The 27935-nt window shown below is 44.5% G+C and overlaps 1 protein-coding gene across 1 annotated transcript in view; it reads right to left on the reverse strand.

The window, feature by feature from the left end:
- FGF18 (fibroblast growth factor 18) overlaps window positions 1–27935 on the reverse strand; it is a 125719-nt gene that overhangs the window by 14632 nt on the left and 83152 nt on the right. The window contains 1 exon segment of the mRNA XM_033142818.1: window positions 12494–12600. Coding sequence (XP_032998709.1) covers window positions 12494–12600 — 107 coding nt within the window.

Below are 27935 nucleotides of genomic sequence, written 5' to 3' on the forward strand. Positions count from 1 at the left end.
TGAAAAGAACCAAAAAAAAAAAGCTCCTTGAGCAGATGTTACCTCCTGGGTCCAGAAGGGTACCTATGGATCAAACCCTAAAATTCTCTGTGCATTACACCAGCACCAGTATTTTCTGTGTACCATTATCAGATGTTTCAAAGGAAAGGAATATACCCAGCTCACTACGGCATCAGAGTAATAACAACTAATAAATCTATCGAAAATCTTGGCAGATTGTTGTGGGTGTCAGGGAAGATTGTTGATCTGGAGCTACATCTTTTGCATAATGAAGCCATTGCATCAAACTGCCATAAGAATATTCCGTTCTCAGCTGTCTGACTCCATGCCAAGAAATCCTGAAAATATTACCATCGAGATTCCCTATGGCCTATGCATTTTCAGCTGCTTCATAGCACTGAAGGCCAGGCCATCCCTAGCAGTAAATGAATGCCAAGTGTTACTCATTACATGCATTCTTCCTCCAGCATGCTGGCCTCTGAACCTGAAAAATCCTCCGAGCTGCATACTCTGGAGTCTTGGCAGAGAGCTCAGCAAAGATGTCGGAGGGGCACTGCAACAGCTACGCAGGCACAGAATATGCGTTGGAACGGGAAACAAGAGAAGTCGTGTAATCATGGAGTTTGTACAAAGGCCCATCTTCGTTTGTGCACAACATCCATCTGTTTGCGCAAAACTTTGCACAACAAAACAACTCCATGTTTTCGAACAAAAACGGGGAAGAACAGAGGGAATAACTCAACGAATGGATGCTCTAATGGCCTGTTGAATGGGAGGCAGAAATCAGGTACCTGTGCTGATTCCATGTGCTGATTATAATCAGACTTAATAATAATAACAATAATAAGATTTTTTATTTATACCCCACCCTTCCCGATTTAAAAACCGGGCTCAGGGCAGCTAACAACAAATAAGAAACATTGGTTAAAAACGACTTTAAAAAACAGCATAAAATATAACATAAATGTGGCATCCATGTCAATAATTTTTTTAAAAAAAAAAATCAGGGTTATTTTGGGGGGGGGCAGTTCAGTAAACATCAAGTGATCACCAGGGCTAACTGCCCAAGTTGGTCCTGCTAAGGCCAGTGAGGAGAGCAGGGAAGAATTTAAATGTGGGGTCCCAGAAAGGGTTTCTTCATAGAAAAAGGCTAATTCAAATTGAAGGCCAGGCAGAATAGCTCTGTCTTACAGGCCCCGTGGAAGGAGAACAAGTCCTGCAGGGCCCTAGTCTCGTGGGACAGAGCATTCCACCAGGTCGGAGCCATCACTGAAAAAGCCCTGGCCCTGGTGGAGGATAATCTGGCTTCTTTAGGGCCCGGGACCCTTAAGCTATTATTATTCATGGACCTTAGGGTCCTCTGCAGGACATACCAGGAGAGGTGGTCCTGTAAGAATATCCCCCAGATGCTTATAATCATGGAACCATAGAATCGTAGTGTTGGAAGGGACACCAAGGGTCATCTAGTACACCCCCCTGCAACGCAGGAATCTCAACTAAAGATGGCAGGTGGCCAGCCAACCTCTGCTTAAACACCTCCAATGAAGGAGAGGGCACCACCTCCCGAGGGAGTCCATTCCGCTGTCAAACAGCTCTTAGAAAAACTTGGTACAACTGTGTCCCACCACTGAAAAATGCTACTCTTAATCTGTAGTCAGATTGCTCTATCGATGAATGTAGAATGAGGAAGAAGCGGGGGGGGGGGAGGCAAAGGAAGTGCAATCAAACCCCAAGATAGGAAGTATTTTAAAAAGCCCTATTCAGGTACTACCACTCTAAGGCAAAACAGGTACAGCAGGGATGCACAGACAGGTGTTTAGCCCCATTTTTGAGGTCACACAACTGAGACCTCATTTTGACCTCTTACTGTTAGTTCTCCTAAATGTAGACCGGAATCAACTGGCAGGACTCAGGGAGGTCTTCAGCTGATCAGCAAGGGTTCCTAATTCCCAACAGTTTAACAACAAAATGACTTCTCCCCCAGCTGAGTGCTGAAATGAGGGCAGCTAACCAGAAACAGACTTCTGTGTGAAATGACAATGAGCTCAGTTCAGTTCTGGTACTGAGCACAAATTCCTAAGGCACAGGATATACTCTAAGGCATCCTGTTCATTAATTCTAGCTTTTATGCCTGGCCCTTATTGGTAGATCTTGTGGTTCTTGTAAAACTCAAAAAAAAAAAAAAACCAAAACAGATCCGGAAAGCCTGAAGTCTGCCCACTTCACTTCTATGTGCTAAAATTCTCCCTTGTGATCTGCTCCTTCTATTGCCTCCAGTAATCTGATGTGAAAAGCTGCCCCTGATATCATTAAAAGTCCTGTTCGTTGAAGATGGAGCTCAGATAAGGACCGTGGGATGTCGGAATGGGAAGAGAATTGTGTCCATGGTTTGGGTGAGTTAGCGAAATTCCTACCCTCAACAAACCTGCCACCAGTATCTTTCGGCAAAATCTGAAGCGCTTTGAAGACAGCACAAACTGACGATAATATACAACAGCTTAGCAGAGATCTTAAATATTTACATTTTATTTTATTTTATTTTTTGTTCTACTGCATGTCAGATTGACATTTTGTAGCATTTTAAAAATTACCCACCTGGCAGAGTAATCAAATTGGGATTCAACCACAACAGAAAGGTCGTTGTTTATATACATTAATAACTTCCATTTTTAAAATACGCAGTCAAAATCCAGCTTAACTAACAGAGGAAATGTATGCCTTAACAGAATGGATAAAGGTAAAGGGTAAAGGGACCCCTGACCATTAGGTCCAGTCGTGTCCGACTCTGGGGTTGTGGCGCTCATCTCGCGTTACTGGCCGAGGGAGCCGGCGTACAGCTTCCAGGTCATGTGGCCAGCATGACAAAGCTGGATACATTCACTGAATTTTACAGTCACTGATAGAATGATTCACAGCTTTTCAAATGTCAGCAGTGGAGTGTGTGAAAAATCCTATTACCATTACTTGCTTCGTATGTTTCCTTTAGTGATGCAGCAATAAACTGAACAACTTCAAATTTTGATCTAGGTATTAGGGGGATGCACAGGCTCTGTGTGTCCCTCCAATAACGAGGCAAATCTGAGATATTCAGGAAAGTCTTCCATAGTACCTAGTTAGACAATTGCGGTGGTCTACTTCTTTGTCTGGACTTTGGAAGATTTCTTACCCAGAAATCCCACGTATCATCAGCCGCCCTGCCCCCCACCAAAAAAAAAACAAGGGAGAGAATGTGATTTCTGTTTTCCCTAAAATGCTAAAGTTTGCCCTATATTTTTTAAATATGCCAGGCTTCATCCCATCAGAAGGGGAGGCCATGCCTGCAATTTGCACCAAATCCTGGCCAAAAATACAAAAAAGAGGTAGTTTATTTTAAAAAAGAGAATAATAATAATTTATTAATACCCTGCCCATCTGACTGGGTTTCTCCAGCCACTCTGGGTGGCTCCCAACAGAACATTAAAAACACGATAAAAGATCAAACATTAAAAAAAACTTCCCTAAACAGGGCTGCTTTCAGATGTCTTCTAAACGTCAGGTAGTTGTTTATTTCCTTGACATCTGATGGGAAGGCGTTCCACAGAGCGGGTGCCACTACCGAGAAGGCCCTCTGTCTGGTTCCCTGTAACCTCACTTCTCGCAGTGAGGGAACCACCAGAAGGCCCTCGGCGCTGGACCTCATGTAAGGTTCCTTGCTTGAAAATCCTTGGGTGGACCTCCCACCCATCAGCCCCAGCTTGCTTAGCCAATGGTCAGAGATGATGGGACCCAAAATTGTCCCAGGTTTCAAGAACACTGATTTGGATGTAAGACTTCAACAGATCATCTAGTCCAGCCCTTTGCTCCTAGGCAGACTAGCCTGTCCCGAAAACACCCTCAACTAAATGCTCAGCTAATTTGACCACGAAGGATTAAGTCAGCTGGCATTGGGCTGGTCCTCAGCAGTCATTTCTAATAACTTGTTTTGAATTCTTGTGTTTGCATTGAAATCATGATCTAGGGAAGGAAAATGCTTGCGCAAGCTACCCAGAAGGTTGACAAATCATTACGGAATGTGCATTCGGGTGTGGAGTCAGACACACATCCCATTGAAAGCAAGGAAGAACCCAGCCTGCAACCACATTTGGGCGTATGGCAATGCATACCCCATTCACATTAGTGGTTCCTACAAGCAAGGGCATCCAAAGCCCTCTGAGAAATTGCCACAGATATCTGGGACCATGAGGCTCCAATGCAGGAAACTTCCTGGAAACACAAGGAGGAAGGAAGCACCTCTCTCTAAGCTGAGCTGCACTTTACTTTACCAGTATACAGGTGAAACTCAAAAAATTAGAATATCGTGGAAAAGTCCATTTATGTAAGCAATTGTTTTCATTAGCTACTCGAGTTTAATGTATGAGATAGACTCATGACATGCAAAGAGAGTTATGTCGAGCCTTTATTTGTTACAATTGTGATGATTTTGGTGTTCAGCTGATGAAAACCCCCAAGTTGAAATTGTTAATTTTGGGTTCTCATCAGTTGTACGCCATAATCATCACAATTATAACAAATAAAGGCTTGACATATCTCGCTTTGCATGTCATGAGTCTATCTCATATATTAGTTTCGCCTTTTAAGTTGAATTACTGAAAGAAATGAACCTTTCCACGATATTCTAATTTTTCGAGTTTCACCTGTATATGTGTGTGTGTGTGTGTGTGTGCATTTCGTCATAACTGAATAGATTCCCCAGTGAATTCACAACTGAGCCATACGTATTGCGTGAATCTAAGTAAAATGCCCTCGTGTTTTTCCTCCAGTCATTCTCTCTAACTTTCCTCTCTAGACCTTCACTCATCTAGGAAGACATGTCTGCCTTTTGCAACCACATTTAGTTTCAAAGATGGAACACATCGTTTTTAATTTGACAGACTTATTGAGGTGAAGCTGCAAGTTGCTTCACACTTTGAAAACGGGGAGGGAGCCCTGAATCTGCTTTTCAGTGGTTTGGTATCTTTGTTACCAGAAATGACTGTAGATATATGTTTCAGTCATGTATTTTTATGTGTGGGGGAAGAGTCACAGGTTTGGAATTTTCACCCCAGTTTTTGGGTTTGGGGTGCTGTCAATGCTTTTAAAACCATGGTTCCCAACGTGGGGCACAAGCCCTGCAAGGGGGCAATTTGATTTTTAGGGGGGGGCAATTTGAGAACGAGTTATTAACAGTTAATGGCCTTTTAGGCTTCCTCCAAGTGAATAGATCACTTTTTGAATAATAAGAATTATATGTCACGGGGGCAGACATCAGGATTTTAGAGATGGTTAGGTGGGGCATGCCCCCCCAAAAAAGGTTGGGAGCCACTGTTTTAAAATGAGGAACATCCAAATGTGAAATCGCCCATCTGCCTGAAGCAAGGGGACCTTCTCCCATGCTGTCCTTTCCACTCAGTATTTCTTCTTCCTCTTTGTAAATAATAATAATAATTAAAAGAACGCTTCATTTTCTATACCCGAAAAGATACCCCTCCTATCACCTTGATCAGGAAGCAGGGGGGTTCTTTTGTTACTGGGCAATATTATTTATTCAGAGAAGACTCCCTGGAAAAGACCCTGATGTTGGGAAAGATTGAGGGCACAAGGAGAAGGGGACGACAGAGGATGAGATGGTTGGACAGTGTTCCTTTATTAAAAATAGTAATTTTAAAAAATACAGTTCAATGCACAATTACTCAGGTGTGTGCAGTTAATTGAAGGACTTTTGACTAATTCATCTACCCGGTTGAGAGACAAAAAACCCACAACCCTAATGTCTACCTCCAAGGATGAGCATATCCCTGGAATGCCTTTGAAGGGTAAGTAAATCGAAATACGCCTGCTTCTTGGGAGAAAAGCGATGACAAACCTAGACAGCATCTTAAAAAGCAGAGACATCACCTTGCCGACAATGGCCCATATAGTTAAAGCTATGGTTTACCCCGTAGTGATGTATGGAAGTGAGAGCTGGACCATAAAGAAGGCTGATTGCCGAAGAATTGATGCTTTTGAATTATGGTGTTGGAGGAGACTCTTGAGAGTCCCATGGACTGCAAGAAGATCAAACCTATCCATTCTGAAAGAAATCAGCCCTGAGTGCTCACTGGAAGGACAGATCCCGAAGCTGAGGCTCCAATACTTTGGCCACCTTGTGAGAAGAGAAGACTCCCTGGAAAAGACCCTGATGTTGGGAAAGATGGAGGGCACAAGGAGAAGGGGACGACAGAGGACGAGATGGTTGGACAGTGTTCTCAAAGCTACCAAGATGAGTCTGACCAAACTGCGGGAGGCAGTGGAAGACAGGAGTGCCTGGCGTGCTCTGGTCCATGGGGTCACGAAGAGTCGGACACGACTAAACGACAACAAATTTGATGTGTGCAGACATGTCAGTAGACCCAACCATGTTAAACAGGAGATCGTGGTCATTCCTTTCCAAGGGATGATTGCTCTTTGGGTTTCCACAATGAAAGCTTTTTGTATTAATACACACACACACTGCAAAATAACCTCCATTTTAAAGCTGCAATGTAAACAAACCCAAATCCCTATTACCCTTCGACGAACACTTCTGGCAGGAGTCAATGTTAAAGTTTAGCCAGCGTAGTCTTTGGCATCAAGCAACAATTTGTTTGTGGTCCTCCAAAACTACAGAGATCCCCACCATCTGGTATTACTGTAGCAACTCTCTGGTAACTTTAAATATATATTGGCTTGGAAAGCAGTTATCTCACCAGAAAATCTTAAAGTTTCCCAGTGAAAAACCTTGCTTCATCTGTTTTCATTGTATAGTGAGTTCAAGTTCAGACCATGCAGAGTGAGTGACTTATGTGCTTCAGGCCTTGATGTGAGCACGGGAAAAACTGCTCATGAAAGATGCAGGAAAGGGTGGAAAGAATAAAACATTTAAAATTCCAAAGTTATCTCAAAAAATAATGAAAATATTAAGGTGATTTCCTGGATGGTTTGAATTTCAAGTCCTTGTGGCTTCTAAAGAAATCTTGAACAGATATGGGAAAGGTTATGGAGCTAATTTGGCGTGGGAACAGTGTGCTGCATAATGTAAATGCAATTCCTTCATATATATTAGCATTATATTTTAAAATATATGAGTGAAAGAAGTTAGCAAGACCAAAAAAAACAACAACAACCCTACAACCAGAAAACTAGAAGAAAAGTCTGTAAGTTCCTTGATACGGCCAGTCTAATGGAAATGATTGTGCTGGAAAGGGAACCCTTGTATTCATTCCCCCCCCCCAAAAAAAATCACTTACTTGCTACCTATGAAAGCACCAGTATTTGAGGTGATTTTATTACATTTAGTAAATTTGGAGAGCTAGCCAAATAATCCACTAGTGTCTTTGAGAGATATCCAAGGTCTGATTTCTAGTTTTTCAGCCAACAGAGTCCAGCAATGCTTCACCTTCTGGATCCCAAACTGCTTACTTAAAATATAGTGGTGGAATTGGTACTACTGCTACTACTGCTATTAAACCTGTTATTATTTATTACATTTCTATTCCACCATTCCTCCCAAAGGAGCTTAGCGTATTGTCACAGCCTACTGACTGTATTTGCTACAGAAGGTTTCCTAGTGTCCTTTCTTGGCCGTTTGATGCCTGCAGGAGTAGAACTGGGGACCAAGTGGAGCTACATGGGACGTGCAATTTGTAGTAAGCAGCAGCAACTCAGAGCTGATTAGCTGTGAGGGAGTCAAAGAAGGGCAGCTGGAGACAGAAGGTTTCATATGAAACTAGATATCAGAACAGGAGATAAATTGCAGCACCACGGACAGCTCCAAGGCAGACAACTTGCTCCTACCACCCACCACCAGATCCAAACTGATGGTATAACAGTGCTGGTTCAGAAGAGCCATCAAACCCTATCTTTCCTGGACGATGCTCTGCCTTGGAGCCTAGCATTCTGGCCTATACATTTCCCAGAATCATTCAGATGAGTCATAAGTAAGCTTTGCAAATCCTCTGGCATCTCAGAAAAAGAGGAATAAGTGCCCCTGGTATCCTGGCTGGTTGGTGAGATTGTTCCTTAGGAGGGCTCCAGCTGCCTGCTCCACTGAGCTGCTGAACCTGAATCTGTGCTGCTTCCTTCCTGGCCTGCTTCTCCCTTGCCTTGGATAAGGGCAATTTGGACATATCTAGTACAGTGCTTTCCAAGGTGCTATTGGGGTCCCTGCATTCCCTTTCCAAACTTGCTAGACAGATCCATGCCCCCTAGCAATTGAACATGGTCTGTTAGCCTATCATAGAGTTGATGGCATTCTCAGCTAAACAGGAGCTCTGCTTTAAAAAGAAAACGGTGGGGGGAAACTAGTCTCCTGTCCCAAAATTCTAGGAAAGCCATAGCTTCTATGATATTTGTGAATACTGTAGATTATCAGCAGAGGGTGTGGGATCATATACAGGTAAATCTAATTAGCACTCCATCATTCCAGGATAACTCCCACCTAGTTAACCAGTGATGGTCAAGTCCTACAGAGAAGCAGACACAACTTGCTGGAAGGAAGGAATATGTTCTTCCTGACCATTCAGCTGGATATTCCTGAAAAACCCTCTGTACAGACGGAACACAAGGACTGTGCAGGTCAACGAAGCCTTAAAAACAGCCCTTGGGGGATTTTGCCCAGCCTTTTCTGAGCAAAGGACCTCTGGGTTACAATTATTCCAGCAATTTGCCTGTATTTTGCATGTGTGTTTATATATATATATATATATATATATATATATATATATATATATATATATATATGCAAAATTCAACATGAAAATCAAAACTTAGAGGGGTGGGTTAAATGCATGTTTTCAATATTAGAGAGAGGGAATGGGCAGTGCAGGCAGGCTTGCCTCCATTTAAACTGGAATAAATGAAATGATATATAGCCTTGACCTTGACTAGCCCGCTCATGTTTAAAACTATTAGCCTTGTCTACACTAGCTATATTTGCTACGTTGGCTGATTTCGCTACATTTTTTCCGTTAATGTAGACCAGCTGTGTGTATGCACGGAACACAAACATACAATAAACAGATTTAGAATCCTGTTCGTAATATTATAGCCAAATCTAGCTGCGAAGTGACAAACAATAATGAACGGGGGGGGGAGGAGGGGGGGAGACTCCAAGGAGATTACATTCCAGGATCCTGAGACGGCTCCATTGGAAAGCTTGGCACAGAAGTGCTAGCTGGTGGAGATGTAAATTAGCTTCGACAAAGGAAAGAGGGGAAGGAAGAAAGAAAGAAAGAAAGCTTGCCCTTTTGAGGTCCAAGGATTCGCACCCGTGCCTGGGTAGTCAGTCTAACAAGCTTCAAGGTAGGTAGCACCCCCTGCTTCTGAAATGGTTAACTTTTGTCAGACGTCCCCAAATTGAGGATAGCAACAACCTGCTCTCATTTGTAATACCCTTTGTAGATGATTATATGAAACAAAGATTTTAAACTCAAACCAGGTTTTCCACTGGGGGAGCATCCAAAGATGTTCGCCGAGAAGGAGAAGAAAGCCAGATGGCATGTGTTGGTATAGTTAAGAGTTACACAGAGTAAGTCGATAGGAAATGAGTGGGAGGGGAAGGGAAATCACAGCCCACAGTTTCATTATTGGCAAGCGAACACTCCGGGGTGATTGCAAAAGAGCTTTATGGGTTTCTTTCGCTCCCAGGGTAGACTGAAATATTTGTATCATAACACAGGCACAAACCCCTTGCATCCAGGGGTTTACTGGCTGTTTAGAAAGCATTTGGTATATTAAAAACGCAGTTACTCAAGCTATTGCCACAAAAAGAGCTGAAACGATGATACTAATTAAAAACATACCCTTTGGTATCGCTAATATTTGTTTCTCTTTTTTCTTCTTCTTTAAAAAGAAAAGCTGTTAATAATGGGCAATGCATCTGGACGGGAAGATTTTCCTTCCAAAATGGAATGTTCACACAGTAACCCTCTTGCTCAGGCCAATGTATTTTATGAACTTGTCAGCAATTGCGGTAGGATAAGGCAGGGGGGAGGAAAAATAATCTAATGTGATACACACACACACACACACACACACACACACACAAAATTCAGGCTTATAATTTTATAATCTGACACCGTAAAAAGTCACATGGAAGGAACGAAACCTTCCACTTATATTAAAAACTAGAATTACACGCTGGCTGGGGTTCAAATATTGAAATTAAAAGATTTCACTTTGGAGACTTTGAACTGAAATGTTGTAATTCCTTCCATTTCTAAAGCCACGTGTCCTCTGATCTGCATTTCTCAACAGCTAACCTTTACCAACACCAGCTGTTACTCCACTAGTTTGTAGCTGAATATTCTACCCCCTTGATACTTCAAACAGCACCCCATTTCCAGTTTTAAGCTCGGAAACAAGTATTTCAATTATGCAAGTAACCTGAAAGCACCGTGAGACCGTAGGGCATATGGAAACTTGGCCGTTCCCAAACTTTTATTTATCTGTGCAAAGTATTTAACCTCCCTTCACCGAAAGACTCCAGGGCGGTGTACCAAAATCCAGCTAGAACCCTATTTTTCATTTGTTTTGGATTGAGGGTGTTTTCGGCTTTTATATGCCTGTTGTCTTTGTCCATGGAGTTTTCTTGGCAGGGATACTAGAGTGGCTTGCCAGTTCCTACTCCAGGTGGATCACGTTTGGTCCAAACTCTGATCACTGCAGATGGTGACAGCAGTCACGAAATTAGAAGACGCCTGCTTCTTGGGAGAAAAGCAATGACAAACCTAGACAGCATCTTAAAAAGCAAAGACATCACCTTGCCGACAAAGGTCCGTATAGTTAAAGCTATGGTTTTCCCAGTAGTAATGTACGGAAGTGAGAGCTGGACCATCAAGAAGGCTGATCGCCGAAGAATTGATGCTTTTGAATCATGGTGCTGGAGGAGACTCTTGAGAGTCCCATGGACTGCAAGAAGATCAAACCTATCCATTCTCAAGGAAATCGGCCCTGAGTGCTCACTAGAAGGACAGATCCTGAAGTTGAGGCTCCAGTACTTTGGCCACCTCATGAGAAGAGAAGACTCCCTGGAAAAGACCCTGATGTTGGGAAAGATGGAGGGCATAAGGAGAAGGGGACGACAGAGGATGAGATGGTTGGACAGTGTTCTCGAAGTGACTGGCATGAGTTTGGCCAAACTGTGGGAGGCAGTGGAGGATAGGCGTGCCTGGCATGCTCTGGTCCATGGGGTCACGAAGAGTCGGACACGACTGAACGACTGAACAACAACAACAACAATGAGGGTGTTTTCTGACCTTTGCCCATCATGCAAGCAGCAGCAGAGGCGCCCCAGCAAAACCAGATTTGAATCGCAGGTACCACGGGTGTTAAGGCAATAACAGCAGTGGTACAAGCCAGCGGAGGTCTGTGCGTTAACAATAGATCATGCAACACCAGTAAAATCCTATTGCCACTGCTGGTCACTGATTGCACATAGCTACTCTAAAGCCCATAGCTAGTCCAGCTGGCATGAGCATAGGCTGCTGGGTTCAATACACATCTCGCACAGCTGTCTTCTCAGAATCCAATAACATCCCACTGCAGCAGCTCTGGCACCTGGTTTCCATTTGGGAATGTAGTTTGGAGTTCTAGGCCTTTCCTGATTCAAAAATAAATTCACTTCTACCCATGACCTTTTATTTTTCTCGTCATGGTGGCAATGTTAAAAGTTTTAATTCTGTGTAGTAGCCAAGGAGGGCATTTTTTATTTTATTTTTTATTTTATTTTTTTTTAAAAAAACCCTCCTCTGTTTGTGTCAAAGTCCAGGCTTGCCAACAATGCTGGTGTGTGGGAAACAGTGAAAGTTACGAAAAACAAGTGAATTCGTTTAAATGTAATATCAGCGAAGATGCTCAGCTATGTCGTTTGTTGCATGCATCTGCTGGGGGCAGGATCAAAGGTAACAAAATATTTCTGTAATGCTACAACCACGAAGCCCACCCTTCATAAAATCTCAAGATTGCAATATTAACTTTATGGCGTTATATTTTTACTCTTCGCTCAGGGATTGCACAGCCAAACCCCTTAAAAAACTGAGACGACAGTTCCTTTTATGTATGTGCCTGTGTGCATTTTTATTTATTTATTTAAACCACCAAGGTAGGAGAGATTTATATCATGTAACGCAAGCTCTCAATTGTTTTGGAGAGATACACACATCTTTTATCAATTTATGCAACTGTAAAATGGAAACCTGTGTGTACCCAAAGAAATCAGTAATAAAACCCCAGTGGTTAGCCACAGTACTTAATTTTATGGATTGGGGGGGTTTCTTTTTCTCTCCCTCCCCCCCTTTTCTTAAAGTAAAGGCTTGAATGCTTTAAGAATTCCACATTCCTCAAGTCCTGCTTTTCATTTGGGGTTGACAGGCAAAGTTCAGAACACATCATTATGGGGTTCGCAGTCACTGCTAAAGGTAACGCTCATATTACAAATGAATTAATAGAAAACACTTACCTTCCCTATTAGCTTGCCTTTCCTGTTCATGCAAAGGTAAAAGTCTGTCTCTTTCCCTTTGATCCGGACTTGACTGCCAAATGTGTCTGTTTCCACTAGAAGCTGGGCTTGTAAAGGAAGAAGAAGAAAACAGGCATTTACCAGACCGGTCACAGAGCGAATGAGTAAAGAAGAAGATACCATATTTTTCACTCCATACGGCGCACCGGACCATAGGGCGCACCTCATTTTTAGAGGAGGAAACAAGGGAATTTTTTTTTCTGGTTTTCCTCATCTAAAAGCCCCGTTGTTTTTTTTGAGGATCAGCTAAAGGTTTTGCAGCTTTTTTGCAAAGGGAAAAGCCCTGTTTTTTTGAGGATCAGCTAAAAGTTTTGCAGCTTTTTTGCAAAGGGGAAAACCCTGTTTTTTTGAGGATCAGCTAAAAGTTTTGCAGCTTTTTTTGCAAAGGGGGAAAAGCAAAGCTCCTTTTGCAGAGGGGGAAAAGCAAAGAGGAAAAGCCCCGTTTTTATGGGGTTCAACTCACATTTCTGCAGCTTCTAAAGGAAAGGGAGCCTTTTCTACAGTTTCCTGCAGACAGATAATCTAATCAGCCAGTCACATGTCTCTGGGGAAACAAACAACCTCCCTCTGCATTCAACAATGGAGGCCTGGGCAAGAGGGCGGGGCTGAAAGGGACCGGGGACTCTTATCTCTCTCCCGATCTCTTGCTGATCAGCTGCTGAGCGGGGTCCTTTCAACACCCCCTTTTTCTCTTTGTAAAATAAAAAGCATGATCCTCTTTTGGCCCCTGGGCAATTCAGCTCCAGGGACCACCATTCACTCCATAAGACGCACAGATATTTCCCCTTACTTTTTAGGAGGAAAAAAAGTGTGTCTTATGGAGCGAAAAATACGGTACCCGTTTTTGCATAATCTTTTGAGGTGAGACAGAGCATCTGTGCTGTATCCCTGGGGCAGAGGAGAAGACAAGCAAAAAACAGAGACACACTAGCCCTCATGAGCTACCAATTACATGACTGCTTATGCTAGAATTTTATAGGAATATAAGGCTGCCACAACAGTCAACAGAACCCTGTAGAGTTGGGGATATGTTGCATTATTTCTATAAAACAAACCACGCCACTGCCTGGCAAACGTGGCCTTCAGGTTCCACATCACAAAAGCGAGTCCTACTGACTATAGGTCCTGTTGGAAAGAACTAAATAAAAGGGGGGAAGCTTTCTGGGGGTACTCAAGGGTATGCAGTGACTGCACCTTATCCCCCCCCCAAATGTTAAAAGTGTGGCACTTCCTGTAACAACTTCATGGGGAGTAGAGGCACTTTTTTAGTACTTTTCTTTTAAGGCACTGGAGAGACCTTGTTGTGCTGCTGTTCTAAGACCACTTGGCACAGTGTAATGTGAACCACCATAAGATATAAAAGACACCATATAAATGTAATAAATAATAAGAATACAGTCGTAGCATGGATCCCGAACGCCCTGGAACTCGGACGTTTTGGCTCCCGGACGCCGCAAACCCGGAAGTGATTGTTCTAGTTCGCAAACGGTCCTTTGGAAGCCAAACGTCCGCCGGGGCTTCTGATTGGCTGCAGGAGCTTCCCGCGGCCAATCAGAAGCCGCGATTTGGTTTTTGAACATTTCAGGAGTTCCGGAACATATTCCATTTGACTTCTAAGGTACGGCTGTACCAATAGATAGGATAGATCAAGGGAAAGGAACTGGATACAGCCACTGGCAGAGGAATGAGGGGGGGCGAGGGGAGTGCACTGCCCCCGGCACCATCGGGGAGGGGGGTACCATCTCGGCCACACACACCCGGACGCTCGCTGTGCACCCAACTGCGCTGTGCGCCACGCACCTGCAGGCAGTGTGCCATGCCCCAGGACACGCGCCACACCCCCAGGGATGCGCGCCAGCCATGCCCCCCACCTGCTCACCACTGCCAGTGCCAGAGCATGCTGGTCTGCCACTGGATTCAGCCAGCAGACTGGATCCTTTTCTCTCACACACCCTGCAGACCAAGTTTGTCGGGTGGGTGGGGTTATGCACCTGTCAATCACCCAACACCACCTCAGGCATCAAAATGTCTTGGTCCAGCCCTAGTAAGAGGGCAGAGAGTGGGGAGCCACTGGCCTGTGGCAGAGCAGGTACTGTGCTTCCAGGAGACCCCATGTTCTGTTGACCCCCAGCATTTCCTGTTTAAGGTTCTCAGGGAGCAGGAAAAGACCTTTGCCAAAGAGAAAGACATATCCCAGAGGTCCAGGAGAGCTGCTGCCAGCCAGAGTAGGCAGTATAAGGCAGCTTTGTGTTCTCGTTATTCTCATGGCTTCTGTCCTCTCATGTTTCTGTTATTCATATGTCAAGGGGGGGAGGGAATACAGTCTTTGTGCTATGCATAATGTTGATTGTCAGATAAAAACAACTTTCAGTGAACTTTGTCCTGTGGATTCAACAACAAAACATAATCACAAAAAGATTTCACATTGCCCATTGCATCCTGAGCCAAATGGTGGATTTCAATCATGTATGTAAAGCAGGTCTGCATCTTTTAAAATTCACATTTGTCTCCCTTTTCCAAAACATTCCCATGAAAGCTGGGTAGTTTCAAAACTACAAGATACATCACCTCACCCTCAAACTAAAACAAGTATGAGTAATACCCAGGCTGATTTTAATTTGAAAAATATCACCTTAAAAAGATGTCGGTTCCCTGCTGTGAAAATTAAAACCATCTGGATGGCGTTATTTCCAATAATTAATCTAGCTCTCTTTTGACACTGTTACTAATTAAAATACGATACCCCCTTTTTTCAAGTAAAGAATTTAAATAAATTTTAAAGAGCTAATAAAATAATGTAATAATTTTTTGGAAATAAATGAAAATTACCTTTCCTCCTACTTGCGCAGGCTAAAAAAATGCTGTGGCTGTACCTTTTTCTGCTAACAAGAACTAATTTAGTCAAGGCAAGGCTCCAGGTAGCAACAGCAAACAACATTCATTCACACAAAAACCAAAGACTAGTAGACACCGTGCAATGGTTCTTAAAGGCAAAATGCAAGGTATTTAAAGAGAAAGATTTAGAATAACATTTCCAAGACCACAACTATGAACTCGCTTACATAGAAGGAAAGACAACTGAGTTCACCGTAAAGAATCGTGGTGTCAACTTGTTCCTAGGCACCCAAATAACTAAGCATAATAACGATAATTATTATTATCAGGAGAGCCAGGCTGTCACATGGGTTAGAGATCCAATCCTGTGATCTATTGAAACCCATTAGGAGCAGGGCAAAGGAATAAACCAACAATGGAAACATTTGCTGGGGGGTTTTCTTCTAGAGTGATTGCAGATAAATTATTTGTCATTTATTCTGTATTTTACATGGCATGAAATTGGGCCCAAGCTTTGGGTCTCCCCAAAGCTGGCATAATTTCAGATCAGTTGTGTAAGTCCATTCGACTTCTAAAATGTTTGAAAACCAAATCACTCCTGCAGCCAATCAGAAGCCACGGAAGTCCTATTGGACGTTCAGGTTCCAAAAGAATGTTCGCAAACCGCAACAATCACTTCTGGGTTTGCAGCATTCGGGAGCCAAAACGCCTGAGTTCCAGAGTGTTCCGGATCCAAGGTATGACAGAAGAAGAAGAAAAAGAAGAGGAGGAGGAGGAGGAGGAGGAGGAGGAGGAGGAGGAGGAGGAGTTTGGACTTGATATCCCACCTTTCACGCCCCTTGAGGAGTCTCAAAGCGGCTAACAATCTCCTTTCCCTTCCTCCCCCACAACAAACACTCTGTGAGGTGAGTGTGGTTGAGAGACTTCAGAGAAGTGTGACTAGCCCAAGGTCACCCAGTAACTGCATGTGGAGGAGCTGGGAAGCGAACCCGGTTCACCAGATTACGAGTCCACTGCTCTTAACGACTACACCATCATAGAATCATACAACTGTAGTTTTGGAAGGGGACCATCCAACTCTCTGAGATGCAAGAATCTGAACTAAATCATCCGTGTCAAGTGACCATCTAACCCCTGGTTAAAATCCTCCAAGGAAGGAGAGTCCACCGCCTACCGAAGGAGCCTGTTCCACTGTCAAACAGCTCTTCCTGTCGGAAAGTTCTTCCTGGTGCTTAGTTGCAATCTCCTTTCTTGTAACCGGAAGCCATTGGTTCAAGTCCTACCCTCCAGAGCAGGAGAAAACAAGTTTGCTCCATCCTCCGTGTGACAGCCCTTGAGATATTTGAAGGTGGCTATCATATCTCCTTTTAGTTTCCTCTTATCCATGCTAAGCATACCCAACTCCCTCAACCATTCCTCATAAGACTTAGTTTCCAAAGCCTTGATCACCTTACCCAAACTACCACCCAGCCTGTGGGCAAACTTCTTAAAATAGATATTGTGATACATTTATTTTTGGCTGCCTACATTTTAAAAACATCGGTATTGTATTAGATTAAGGGATATTGAAAAACAAAGCATTGAGTCAGCTGTAAAATCTGCTCCCCCAAGTTCTATGGTTTAAATACAACCTATAACAGGGACTCTTGAGAGTCCCATGGACTGCAAAAAGATCAAACTTATCCATCCTTAAAGAAATCAGTGCTGAGTGCTCACTGGAAGGGCAGATCCTGAAGTTGAGGCTCCAATACTTTGGCCACCTCATGAGAAGAGAAGACTCCCTAGAAAAGACCCTGATGTTGGGAAAGATGGAGGGCACAAGGAGAAGGGGACGACAGAGGATGAGCTGGTTGGACAGTGTTCTCAAAGCAACTGGCATGAGTTTGGCCAAACTCCGGGAGGCAGTGGAGGATAGGGGTGCCTGGCGTGCTCTGGTCCATGGGGTGACGAAGAGTCGGACACGACTGAACGACTGAACAACATAACAGGATCACTTATATCTCGAAGTTAATCATTCCCACCCAACACAGGGCATGTTTGTTAGCCTGACTGAATGTTTTCCCCTCAGATTTTGTTAAGGGCAGTTATTTAAACATCCTTAGAAATGGTAGACATTGTGTATGTAATTTGAATGTGCCAGACACTGTAGAACATATTCTTTTCTACTGTCCACTATACAACCAGCTACGTAAACACATTTTATCCTCCTTTTTGGGTGGTTTGATGGGTGGCACAATGAAAATATCAGATTCTACCAGTCTGATATTAACCCGCAAGGATGGCTGAGTTTCTGTCAACAGTATCTCTTACAGTGGTAAATGGTTAGCGGGAAGACACTCCAATGAAAATTTCTGTTACTATATATCTTATATGGCTGTTTCTTTGTATATCTTTTAAAATTGTTGTATACGGGTGTTTTAAGATGGTCTATACCTGTAATGGCTAATACAGCTTTGGAGAAAGAACGAAAAATGTATTGTATTCTTTTGTTGTTCACCACAACCTACATTTTGCCCCTGCAGTGGCATGTATTGAGTGGGGGGGGGGAGTATTTGATCCCCTGCTAAATTTGCCCGTTTGCCCCCTGATGAAGAAATGACCAGTCCATAATTTTAATGGTAGGTTTATTGTAGCTGTGAGAGATGGAATAACAGCAGGAAAACCTGTATGTGACTGTAATGAAATGTTTCGTTTTGCCCTGAAATCATCTAGCAAAGAACGGAAACAACTGCTCCTTCTAACAACAATCTCAGGTGGGGCGTGTCAACAGGTTTGTAGCCAGAACAATGATAGTAGTAGTAGTAGAAGAAGAAGAAGAAGAAGAAGAGTTTGGATTTGATATCCCGCTTTATCACTACCCGAAGGAGTCTCAAAGCGGCTAACATTCTCCTTTCCCTTCCTGCCCCACAACAAACAGTCTGTGAGGCGAGTGGGGCTGAGAGACTTCAGAGAAGTGTGACTAGCCCAAGGTCACCCAGCAGCTGCGTGTGGAGGAGCGGAGACGCGAACCCGGTTCACCAGATTACGAGTCCATCGCTCTTAACCACTACACCACACTGGTACCATCAAGAAGTCAGGGGGAGGCATCAGCATGCTCAGGGAAACTCTGAGGCACGGAGATATGCAAAAAGAGTCTTTTAAAAAATATATATATAAGGGAAAACCCGCCCTAAAAAGCAGCCCAGTGAAGACCGTGCACGAGCAGTAGCCATAGACCGTTAACTGTCAGTTGGTGGAAACAACGGAAAACTTGGCGGGGTGGGTGGGTGTTGAATGGAGCATTGTGGAGGAATAAATGGTTGGCTGGCTACGAACCTGAACAGGAATACTCCCATAAGGAAGTGAGGGGACACTTCTAAGATTTCCTGCAGCTCCTGCTTACACATTGTAATCCACCACTCAGCACTCGGGTGCAAAGCCTTGATGCGCAGGGCAACAAGCAGCTAGACTAGGAAGTGCCACTACAAAATGACAGAGCCACAAGAATACTCCGGAGTGCTGAAGTGATACTCTTTCAACACTCAGGTATTAAACCCTAAGGATATGGAGGCCTCTTCATTTGCACTTTTGTGTTTTCATATAAGCACTTTCTGGTTCAGCAGATTATTTTTTTCTGAGAAGCCAGCCTCTGTTTTATGGGACTTAGTTGCAACTAATTGAGTAATGCTAACCATATGGGATACTGTGCTAAGTGCAAAGTGGTGATGTCACGCAGAAACTTTACCCTGGTGTTAGGAAAGCGGCATTAGGGCTACCCTTTCATGGTCTATTCTAGAGGCAGTTGGAAAATGGAGGTAGGTGCAAGGCTCAGCATTGGTTTCGTAGCAAATGGGGCCCGTTCAGTTCAATCTTCAGTCATTAGTCAGGGTGCAATCCTATCCCCACTAACCTGGGAGTAAGCCCCATAGAATTCCACAGGACTTACTTCTGAGTAGACGTGGTTAGGGTTGCACTGTAAATGAGTGCCAAGAGTAAAAAAGGGGGTGGGGTAAAAATGGGCCCTAATTGTAATCCTATGCCTAGAATTAGAATATTAGAGTTGGAAGGGACCCAAGGGTCATCTAGTCCGACCCCCTGCAATGCAGGAATCTCAGCTAAAGCATCCATGAAATACCCATTCATCACTAATTTTGGAGGAGTTCTCTCACGTTGCATTTTCCATTGTTGGGGCAGTGGATCCTATATTGGCTTCGTAGCCCAACTGTACCACCTTCTGGTGCCAGCAAGCTACGGCTCACTGCGTTTCTGAACCAATGACATAACCAGGTCACATGTCTGGTTATTTTTCTTAATTTAAGAAAACAGCTCATCAGCCTATTCTCCACGTAGGTAGTTATCTTAATTAGATTCCCGGTGGGGGGATCTTGTAGAAGAAATACCATCTCTTTAACTCGGGTTCTGCCTTTACAAGGGAAAATCTTCTGCTGGCAAGCTTTCCTCATATTTGGTCCATTTTACCTAAACTTCACTGAGAACTCCCGCTGGAGAAGGAGGAAAGGGCAATTCCTTAAACATCTAGGTGAAAGGGATTATACGTATATGGATGTCTATATGAGTGCTGAAAAGCGATAGTCCAGCTATGAAAACATTAAGTCAGAGGAACACTTGATGGTGGGGATGCCAATTATCTTTCAAAGATTTCCCTGGAGTGAGAGGATGGGAACCAGAAAGCTAATGAAAAGATATTAGGAGGGAGTAACAGGAAACTGCAAAACAAAATGACTCGAGATTTGTCTGTATCAAATAACTCCATCTCGCCTCTTTGGGCTAAATCAAAAGGGATGCCTCGATACGTCTGGCTAGATAGCAAAACGGGCTTCATGAAAACACATTTCCCAGCCGAATCTAAGCGCCGCATCGCCACCCAATTATTCTGGTCTCTGCTGGGTCGCATATTCCATCCCAAGAGAGTGTAATTCTGCACCCGCCCAGAGGAGGGTGTGGTACGCTTCCCACAGAGCCCTATTATTTGCTTATTTATACAATTTCTGTCCCGCCTTTCATCGTGGACGATCTCAGGGTGGGTAACAACAATTTAAAACACAATAAAAACCCGGGGAAACGCGTTCAAATAAAGCAGTGAGGCACAATCTACCTTCCATCTTTCCCAGCACAGCCCAATAAAAATCATACTTGAAATTCCCGGCAGAAGAGAAAGGTCTTGAACCAGTAACCGGAAGGTGGATAATATCGGTGCAGGCCCAGCTTTTAGGGTTATGCCTCTGTGTGTGGCACGACGCTGCTGTTCCAAGTGACGTGTGACTCAGCGGGGCCATTCCGTTGCAACCAGGGTGTTCCTTCACCTTAAATGATCACATGCCATTTATGTTGCCTGTGTACGCCACTCCTTCTGCACCACGGGGCCTTGGGGAAGGGTGAGGTACTGGGTGCTGGCAATAGGGTGCAGCTGGGCCTCCTCACCCACCCAACTGAATGGCGATGCCAAGCTGCGGTACATTCAGAAGAGGAGCAGCTGGAAAGAGTACGGCTATGAAAGGACCATGTGGAAACCACTCTGCTTGCCTGCTCTCCACGAGTGCGGGACTGAGCCCACCATCAAAAACACTTTTGCTGTTAGCTATAAAGGGACACGTGGGTGGCGCTGTGGTCTAAACCACAGAGCGTAGGGCTTGCCGATCGGAAGGTCGGCGGTTCGAATCCCCGCGACGGGGTGAGCTCCTGTTGCTCGGTCCCTGCTCCTGCCCACCTAGCAGTTCAAAAGCATGCTTCGAAAGTGCAAGTAGATAAATAGGTACCGCTCCTACGGGAAGGTAAATGGCGTTTCCATGCGCTGCTCTGGTTTGCCAGAAGCGGCTTAGTCATGCTGGCCACATGACCCGGAAGCTGTACGCCGGTTCCCTTGGCCAATAAAGCGAGATGAGCGCTGCAACCCCAGAGTTGTCTGTGACTGGACCTAACGGTCAGGGGTCCCTTTAGGATGAAAGAGTAAGCTAAAGAGGGGGTAAGAGTAAGTGCATGCTCTGGCCTTGTCCGCCTCTGGCCTCGTTCCTGCCCACAGCCAGCATGCCACCAACAGCTTACTCCTGAGGAAACATGGCACTTGAGAGAAACTTCTCCACCCCTGCTGTTTATGAACTGTCAACTCATTCTCCGAGGGTTAGTCTTTGTGTGGCAAAGTGGCACCATCCACACACAAGGGGGTAGGTGGGAATCAGCAGGCAAAGTTTGAAGAAGTATAGGGGAGGAGCTTAACAAGAACTGAGCGTGCTCAATGGGCACAGGATGCTAACTGACTGTTGGCAGGAGGAAATGGAAATGGGGGGGGGACACAAGCAAGAAATGGACAGGAGAATCTTCAAAGGCTGGCCAGTTGGAATCCCGAACAAGAACATCCCACATTGCAATGCCGCGCACACTTCCTCAGTCTGCACCCAGTTGCCATCTGAAAACAGACTATGATGCTCAGGTCAGTTCTAGATCTAGAAATAATTAGTAAAGGTAAAGGGGCCCCTGACCATCAGGTCCAGTCGTGTCCGACTCTGGGGTTGCGGCGCTCATCTCGCTCTATAGGCCGAGGGAGCCAGCGTTTGTCCGCAGACAGCTTCCGGGTCATGTGGCCAGCATGACAAAGCCGCTTCTGGTGAACCAGAGCAGCACACGGAAACGCCGTTTACCTTCCCGCTGGAGCGGTCCCTATTTATCTACTTGCACTTTGACATGCTTTCGAACTGCTAGGTGGGCAGGAGCTGGGACCAAGCAACGGGAGCTCACCCCGTGGCAGGGATTCGAACCGCCAACCTTCTGATCGGCAAGCCCTAGACTCTGTGGTTTAACCCACAGCGCCACCTGGGTCCCTTAGAAATAATTAACTGCTTATTATTTCCCATCATTCTTTCCTACATCACTTTCAATATCCAAAGTACTTTACAATCCTCTTCTCTTATACCCTCACAACAGAAACCACCACAACCTATGATGCCGTTCTGGAAGATGGTTTTGTTCTACTTCCACTCCCGGAGACACCATTTCCCCAAATGCCACCTGCCAGAAATCGCAAGAGGACAGAGTGCTATCACACTTCTGGGTTTCCCATACAGAATGGCTGGGGGCAATATCTGGCCATGAGTACATAAATACCGTATTGATTTGTTAATTATATAATATGAATTTTGCTTTAATTGTGATGCTTTAGCTTATTTTGTTGCTTTATTAGCAGTGTTTTGTAGATTATAATTGTTTCACTGCTGATCTGTTGATCATTTGATATGATTTAGGCTGCATTTGTGCTGTTCTATCACGTTGTTGTTGTTTTTTTATTGCATGTAAGCGGCACAGGAATATAATCAAGTCCAAACAAATCAAACAGCTCCTTCATATATTTGCGGGTCAAAAAATGGCTGGATTTTAAAACAGGTGTGGTTAACCTGCAATGTCCCAGATGTTGCTGAACTCCAAACCCACAACCCCATCAGATCCAGCAAGTATAACCAACAGTCAGGGGTGGTGGGGTTGTAGTTCAGCAACATCTGGAGTGCCAAAGGTACGCCACCTTTGTTGTGAAGAGTAAACAGACTTTCTGGGTGTAGAAAATGCCTAAGGTGCAAAGCAGCCCATAGAACTGCTGAAATATATCCAAACACTGCTCCCCTCCCTTTTTTTTTACAATCCAAACACTGACTCCAACGATACATGATAAAATGACCTTGCATCCACTCCTTAATCATGACATAATGAAGAGGGAGCTATGCCAAAATTATGTAAAGTCTGTGGGGAGTAATAAAACCTGCAGGCTATGAACAAGTGAGAGAATCTATATTGCCTACATATTGAAATCTTATCCATATAAACATATAGCTCCATCATCTGATATTTCAGTTGCTCGCTCTAGTATACATAAGATGCTGTTGACATTCTTGAAGAGAAGGAAGCTACTTGCAGCATGAAATGGATGCAGTGCTGTCAAGTATCCCGTTTTCCCCGGGATTCTCCCTTATTTCAAGCAGTTTCCCACTGCTCTCCCTTATTTTTTATTTCCCTTAAATTTCCCATTTTTAATGGAAGCAGCTCCTCCCCTGCTGGCCAGGGACTGGGTGGGAAGACCTCGCCTACTTGGAGAGAAAAGCCTCAGCCCTCAAAGCAAGTGGGAGCCGTTTCCCGTGCTTACAGGGGGGTGTATTCCTCCCCCTGCATCAGCCCCTATCAGTTGCCGCCAAGCCCCTCAGCCGGCCAATAGGGTTAGCTGGCGGGCGGAGCCCGGCTGCTGCTTCCTGTCCTGTTTTGATGGGATCAGACAAGAAGACGGTGGGGCTCCATCGCACGGAGCACATGGCTGCCGCCCTCTTTGCTGGCTGCCCTCCTCTTTGCTCCGCTCCGAGCCCGAGCCCGCTTGGAGTTTACAATGCTGCTCCACCCACTTTTGCTTCTGGCTCCACCCACCACTGACATGTGACTGTCCCCGGGATAGGTGAGACTGCTGATCCCTTATTTTCAAATCCGAAACTTGACAGCTATGAATGGATGTAAGAGAAGATGCAGGGATTAGGGATGGGGGGGCACGAATGTAGTTCACATTTGTAGATGAACTTACTTAATGCACACTTTACAAGACAATATGCAAACCGAAAACCAGCCACCCTTCGAAATTCACACGTCCCTGAATTTTGCAACGCAGTTCTCCAGTCGAGTAATGCATACAAAAATGCATATAGTCGAGTAAGTTCTGCATATAAACGTGTCTTAGTGGAAATACCATACACAGATTCGTTCTGTTAAGAAAACTGCTTTGCAAAGATGTGTACATCAGGTAAAATTGCATACAAACATCTGCATATTAGAAGCCTGGTTTATTTTTGGGTCTGTTTTGAAGACGTATGATTTGGTCCAGAGTTTGTTGTTCCATATGTTCTGCTCAGACCAGACACATTAAACATTGCTGCGTTTTTAATATGCCTTGCTTTGCTTGATTTTAAGGGCCCGGTTCTCATTTGAAAGTCATAATCTCTGGGGACAGAGACCTCAAGGTCAGGTCTTATGCTGCCCAAGCCTTTCAGAAGCAACACGGACCATTTGGGGCACCCATGGCCGGCAGAATACAAGCAGAAAATCCAGGCACATTTAGAATATTCCAGCACTTCTACTAAATAGCGTGTCTTTTCTAGATTCATTGCTAGAGGCAAAGGCGAAGAAGCGTGATATATGAGAAAACAATAAATAACGAAAACGGAGAAACCCAAATTATGGGAACATATTGACTTTCCATCTTCAAAATGGTCCTACTCCTGGCCAGCGGTTCGGTTGATTTGTATTTACTCAAAATCACGTTGCCAATTGGAGCTTCAGTGACTGGCTGCTCTTCTCCAGTGGCCAAGAAGGAGAGATTTCAGCACTACTGTATTCTCTTCCCACATCAATCTCTCCGTGTGCCAGGTTCGACACTGTCCAAAAGTGAGCCTCTTCAAGGTCACACTGTTGTGCTTGTGAGCGCTCCAAGCAGAAGTTAATCTGGAGGAATTTGTTGAACATTAAAAAGCACTGGTTGAATTCAGATTACAAGCTGTGCCTAATATAAAAAGATGTTATTTGCTCTGTATGGTGAGCAGGTTTTATTGCTCTGTGCCCTCCAATAAAAGTTGAAATTATGATGATTCATTTTACGAGTGGGAATATGCGTGTTTGTATATTTGCTCAAAGGAGCTCATTGTAGCTTCTTCTTCTTCCCCCAGCAAAGTGAGAAATATCCTGAAACGAAGGTTGCACTATGCTACTGTATCCAGCAGGAATGATACTTGTGGATCTCGAATTCAGGTACGCATGGTTGCAGGGTGGGGGGCAGAGGGTAACAATCTATACCCAATATTTGCTACTACCTTAAAAATGAGAATCAGCTTTTGTTTATGACAAGCAGATACAAAAGTAAATTAAAATATAGGCCTTTGGGTTCAGTGGAGGCTTCCTTAGGTGGGTGGGCAGGTTTCTCTGCTCCCTCCACCCCTCTTCAGATCCCACGACCTGCCACAGTGTTCCAGAGGGTCTCTCCATCTTCCAGAGCAAATTTGGGGAAGAACACAGAGCAGTGTAGGTCTACCGCTCCCATTAATATAGCCCGTTGTGTAATTTTATTTTATTTTTGCTGACATTTTTCTGAGGAGGTGAAGGAGATATATAAGTCCTAGCACCATCTCAGCTACATCACAATCTCATCCCTAAACAGACACACAACCATACTGTATCAGAATTATTTGTGTGTCTGTATACACGTAGGGATGCAGGTGGCGCTGTGGTCTAAACCACAGAGCCTAGGGCTTGCCAATCGGAAGGTCGGCGGTTTGAATCCCCACGACGGGGTGAGCTCCCGTTGTTTGGTCCCAGCTCCTGCCAACCTAGCAGTTCGAAAGCACGTCAAAGTGCAAGTAGATAAATAGGTACCGCTCCGGCGGGAAGGTAAACACCATTTCTGTGCCCTGCTCTGGTTTGCCAGAAGCGGCTTTGGCATGCTGGCCACATGACCCGGAAGCTGTCTGTGGACTAACGCTGGCCCCCTCGGCCTACAGAGCGAGATGAGCGCCGCAACCCCAGAGTCGTCCGTGACTGGACCTAACGGTCAGGGGTACCTTTACATTTAGCTTTATGCACGTAGCATATGTCCACAGCTGTAATGGTGGTGGGACAATTGATGCATGCCTACTCAGGAGCAAGCCCCATTGACTTCAATGGAGCTTACTCTCCCAGATAAGTGTATACAGGATTGCAGCCTTAGAGTCTTAAGCGTTGAAAAACAGCCTTAGAGTTGAAAAACTCCCCCCTCCCCAAAAAGGACCCCCTACGTCCTACAGCTCCCTTATGAATGTGGAACCAAGCATGACAATATGTGCAAGTCTGTAGCTAAAAGCAGATCCACTGACTTTATCATCATCTCATCATACGCAGTGATGTCAGAACATTATGCGCTTCACGCCACAGTATTTTCTGCTGCTTCAGGTGGAGGAGGGGAGAAATGCTTGATATAGTGACATCATCTCATGTACTTTGATCAGTGTTGGATTTATGTATAAGCTAAACAAGCTATAGCTTAGGGCCCCACTCTCTTGGGGGGCCCCCCAAAAAAAATTAAAGGGGAAAAACTGGGTGTACATTTCCAAAATATAAGATAAAAAAACAAATAAAATAAAACCTACATACAGCAACAGTGTTTTGTGTTGTGTAGGCCCCTATGATGTAAGTAATGGGCCCCGCCTGCTAGCCTGCTCCCTAAAATATCACTGGTTTGCTCATTTCTATATCTAGGGTGCCTACATTCTGCATGGACTGATTGCATGGCAACATGCGCAAATGCATAGCTGCCAACTTTTCCCTTTTCTTGCGAGGAATCCTGTTCGGAATAAGGGAATTTCCCTTTAAAAAAAGGGAAAAGTTGACAGCAAATGGCTTTAGATACCTATTAGGTCCATAAATTACCATGCAGCATATATTCAACACAAAAAAACAGTGGCAATTTGTTGTTGACAAAGGACAGCTGGACATATAAAGGGCTCCATTACCTCCAGTAGCTTAGGGCCTCATCAAACCTAAATCCAGCCCTGGCTTCGATCCCTGAATTAGGGGAAGAGGAGAGGGACCTCAGCATGGGGTTACTGTTTGGGCAACGAAGTCGCGTCTGTCATTATGCCCAGTGCTGCCCTAAAAAGCACATGCATAGGAATCGTTTTAGCAGTGCACACCTCTCTGTAGACCAGGGGCCAGCAAACGTTTTCAGCAGGGGGTCGGTCCACAGTCCCTCAGACCTTGTGGGGGGCCGGACTATATTGGGGGGGGGTGAACAAATTCCTATGCCCCACAAATACCCCAGAGATGCATTTTAAATAAAAGCACGCATTCTACTCATGTTAAAACACCAGGCAGGCCCCACAAATACCCCAGAGATGCATTTTAAATAAAAGCACGCATTCTACTCATGTTAAAACACCAGGCAGGACCCACAAATACCCCAGAGATGCATTTTAAATAAAAGCACGCATTCTACTCATGTTAAAACACCAGGCAGGACCCACAAATAACCCAGAGATGCATTTTAAATAAAAGGACACATTCTACTCATGTAAATACATGCTGATTCCCAGACCGTCCGCGGGCCGCATTTAGAAGGCAATTGGGCCGCATCCGGCCCCCGGGCCTTATTTTGGTGACCCCAGCTGTAGACAGAGAGCAGCAGCCCAGGCCAAACATCTCAAAAGGCATTAGCTTAAATTGCAAGAGTTTTCTGATCAACCAACAAGGTGAAGGAAAGAACCCAATTAACAGTCAAATTCTGTTTACTCAGAAGCATGCCTCACTTGGTTTAATGGGACTTACTTCTAAGTAAGTGTGCACGGGGCTTACAGTCCTCGCTCTTCACTCCCTGTCTGTCAACCAACTCATCTCAAATCAATGTTAGTCACTCTTTTTGCAAAGGGATGGCAGGCAGTCGTGAACTCCACACACACACACACCCAGGGCTCTCTTCAGCCTTCCTGCTTCACAGCCACAACCTACAACTTCAGGGTGTCAGTTTCCTCCTTGGGTACAGTGAAGAAAAAAGAAAACCAGTGCC

This window comes from Lacerta agilis, chromosome 3, assembly GCF_009819535.1.
Source record: "Lacerta agilis isolate rLacAgi1 chromosome 3, rLacAgi1.pri, whole genome shotgun sequence".
In the NCBI taxonomy this organism is placed as follows: Eukaryota; Metazoa; Chordata; class Lepidosauria; order Squamata; family Lacertidae; genus Lacerta; species Lacerta agilis.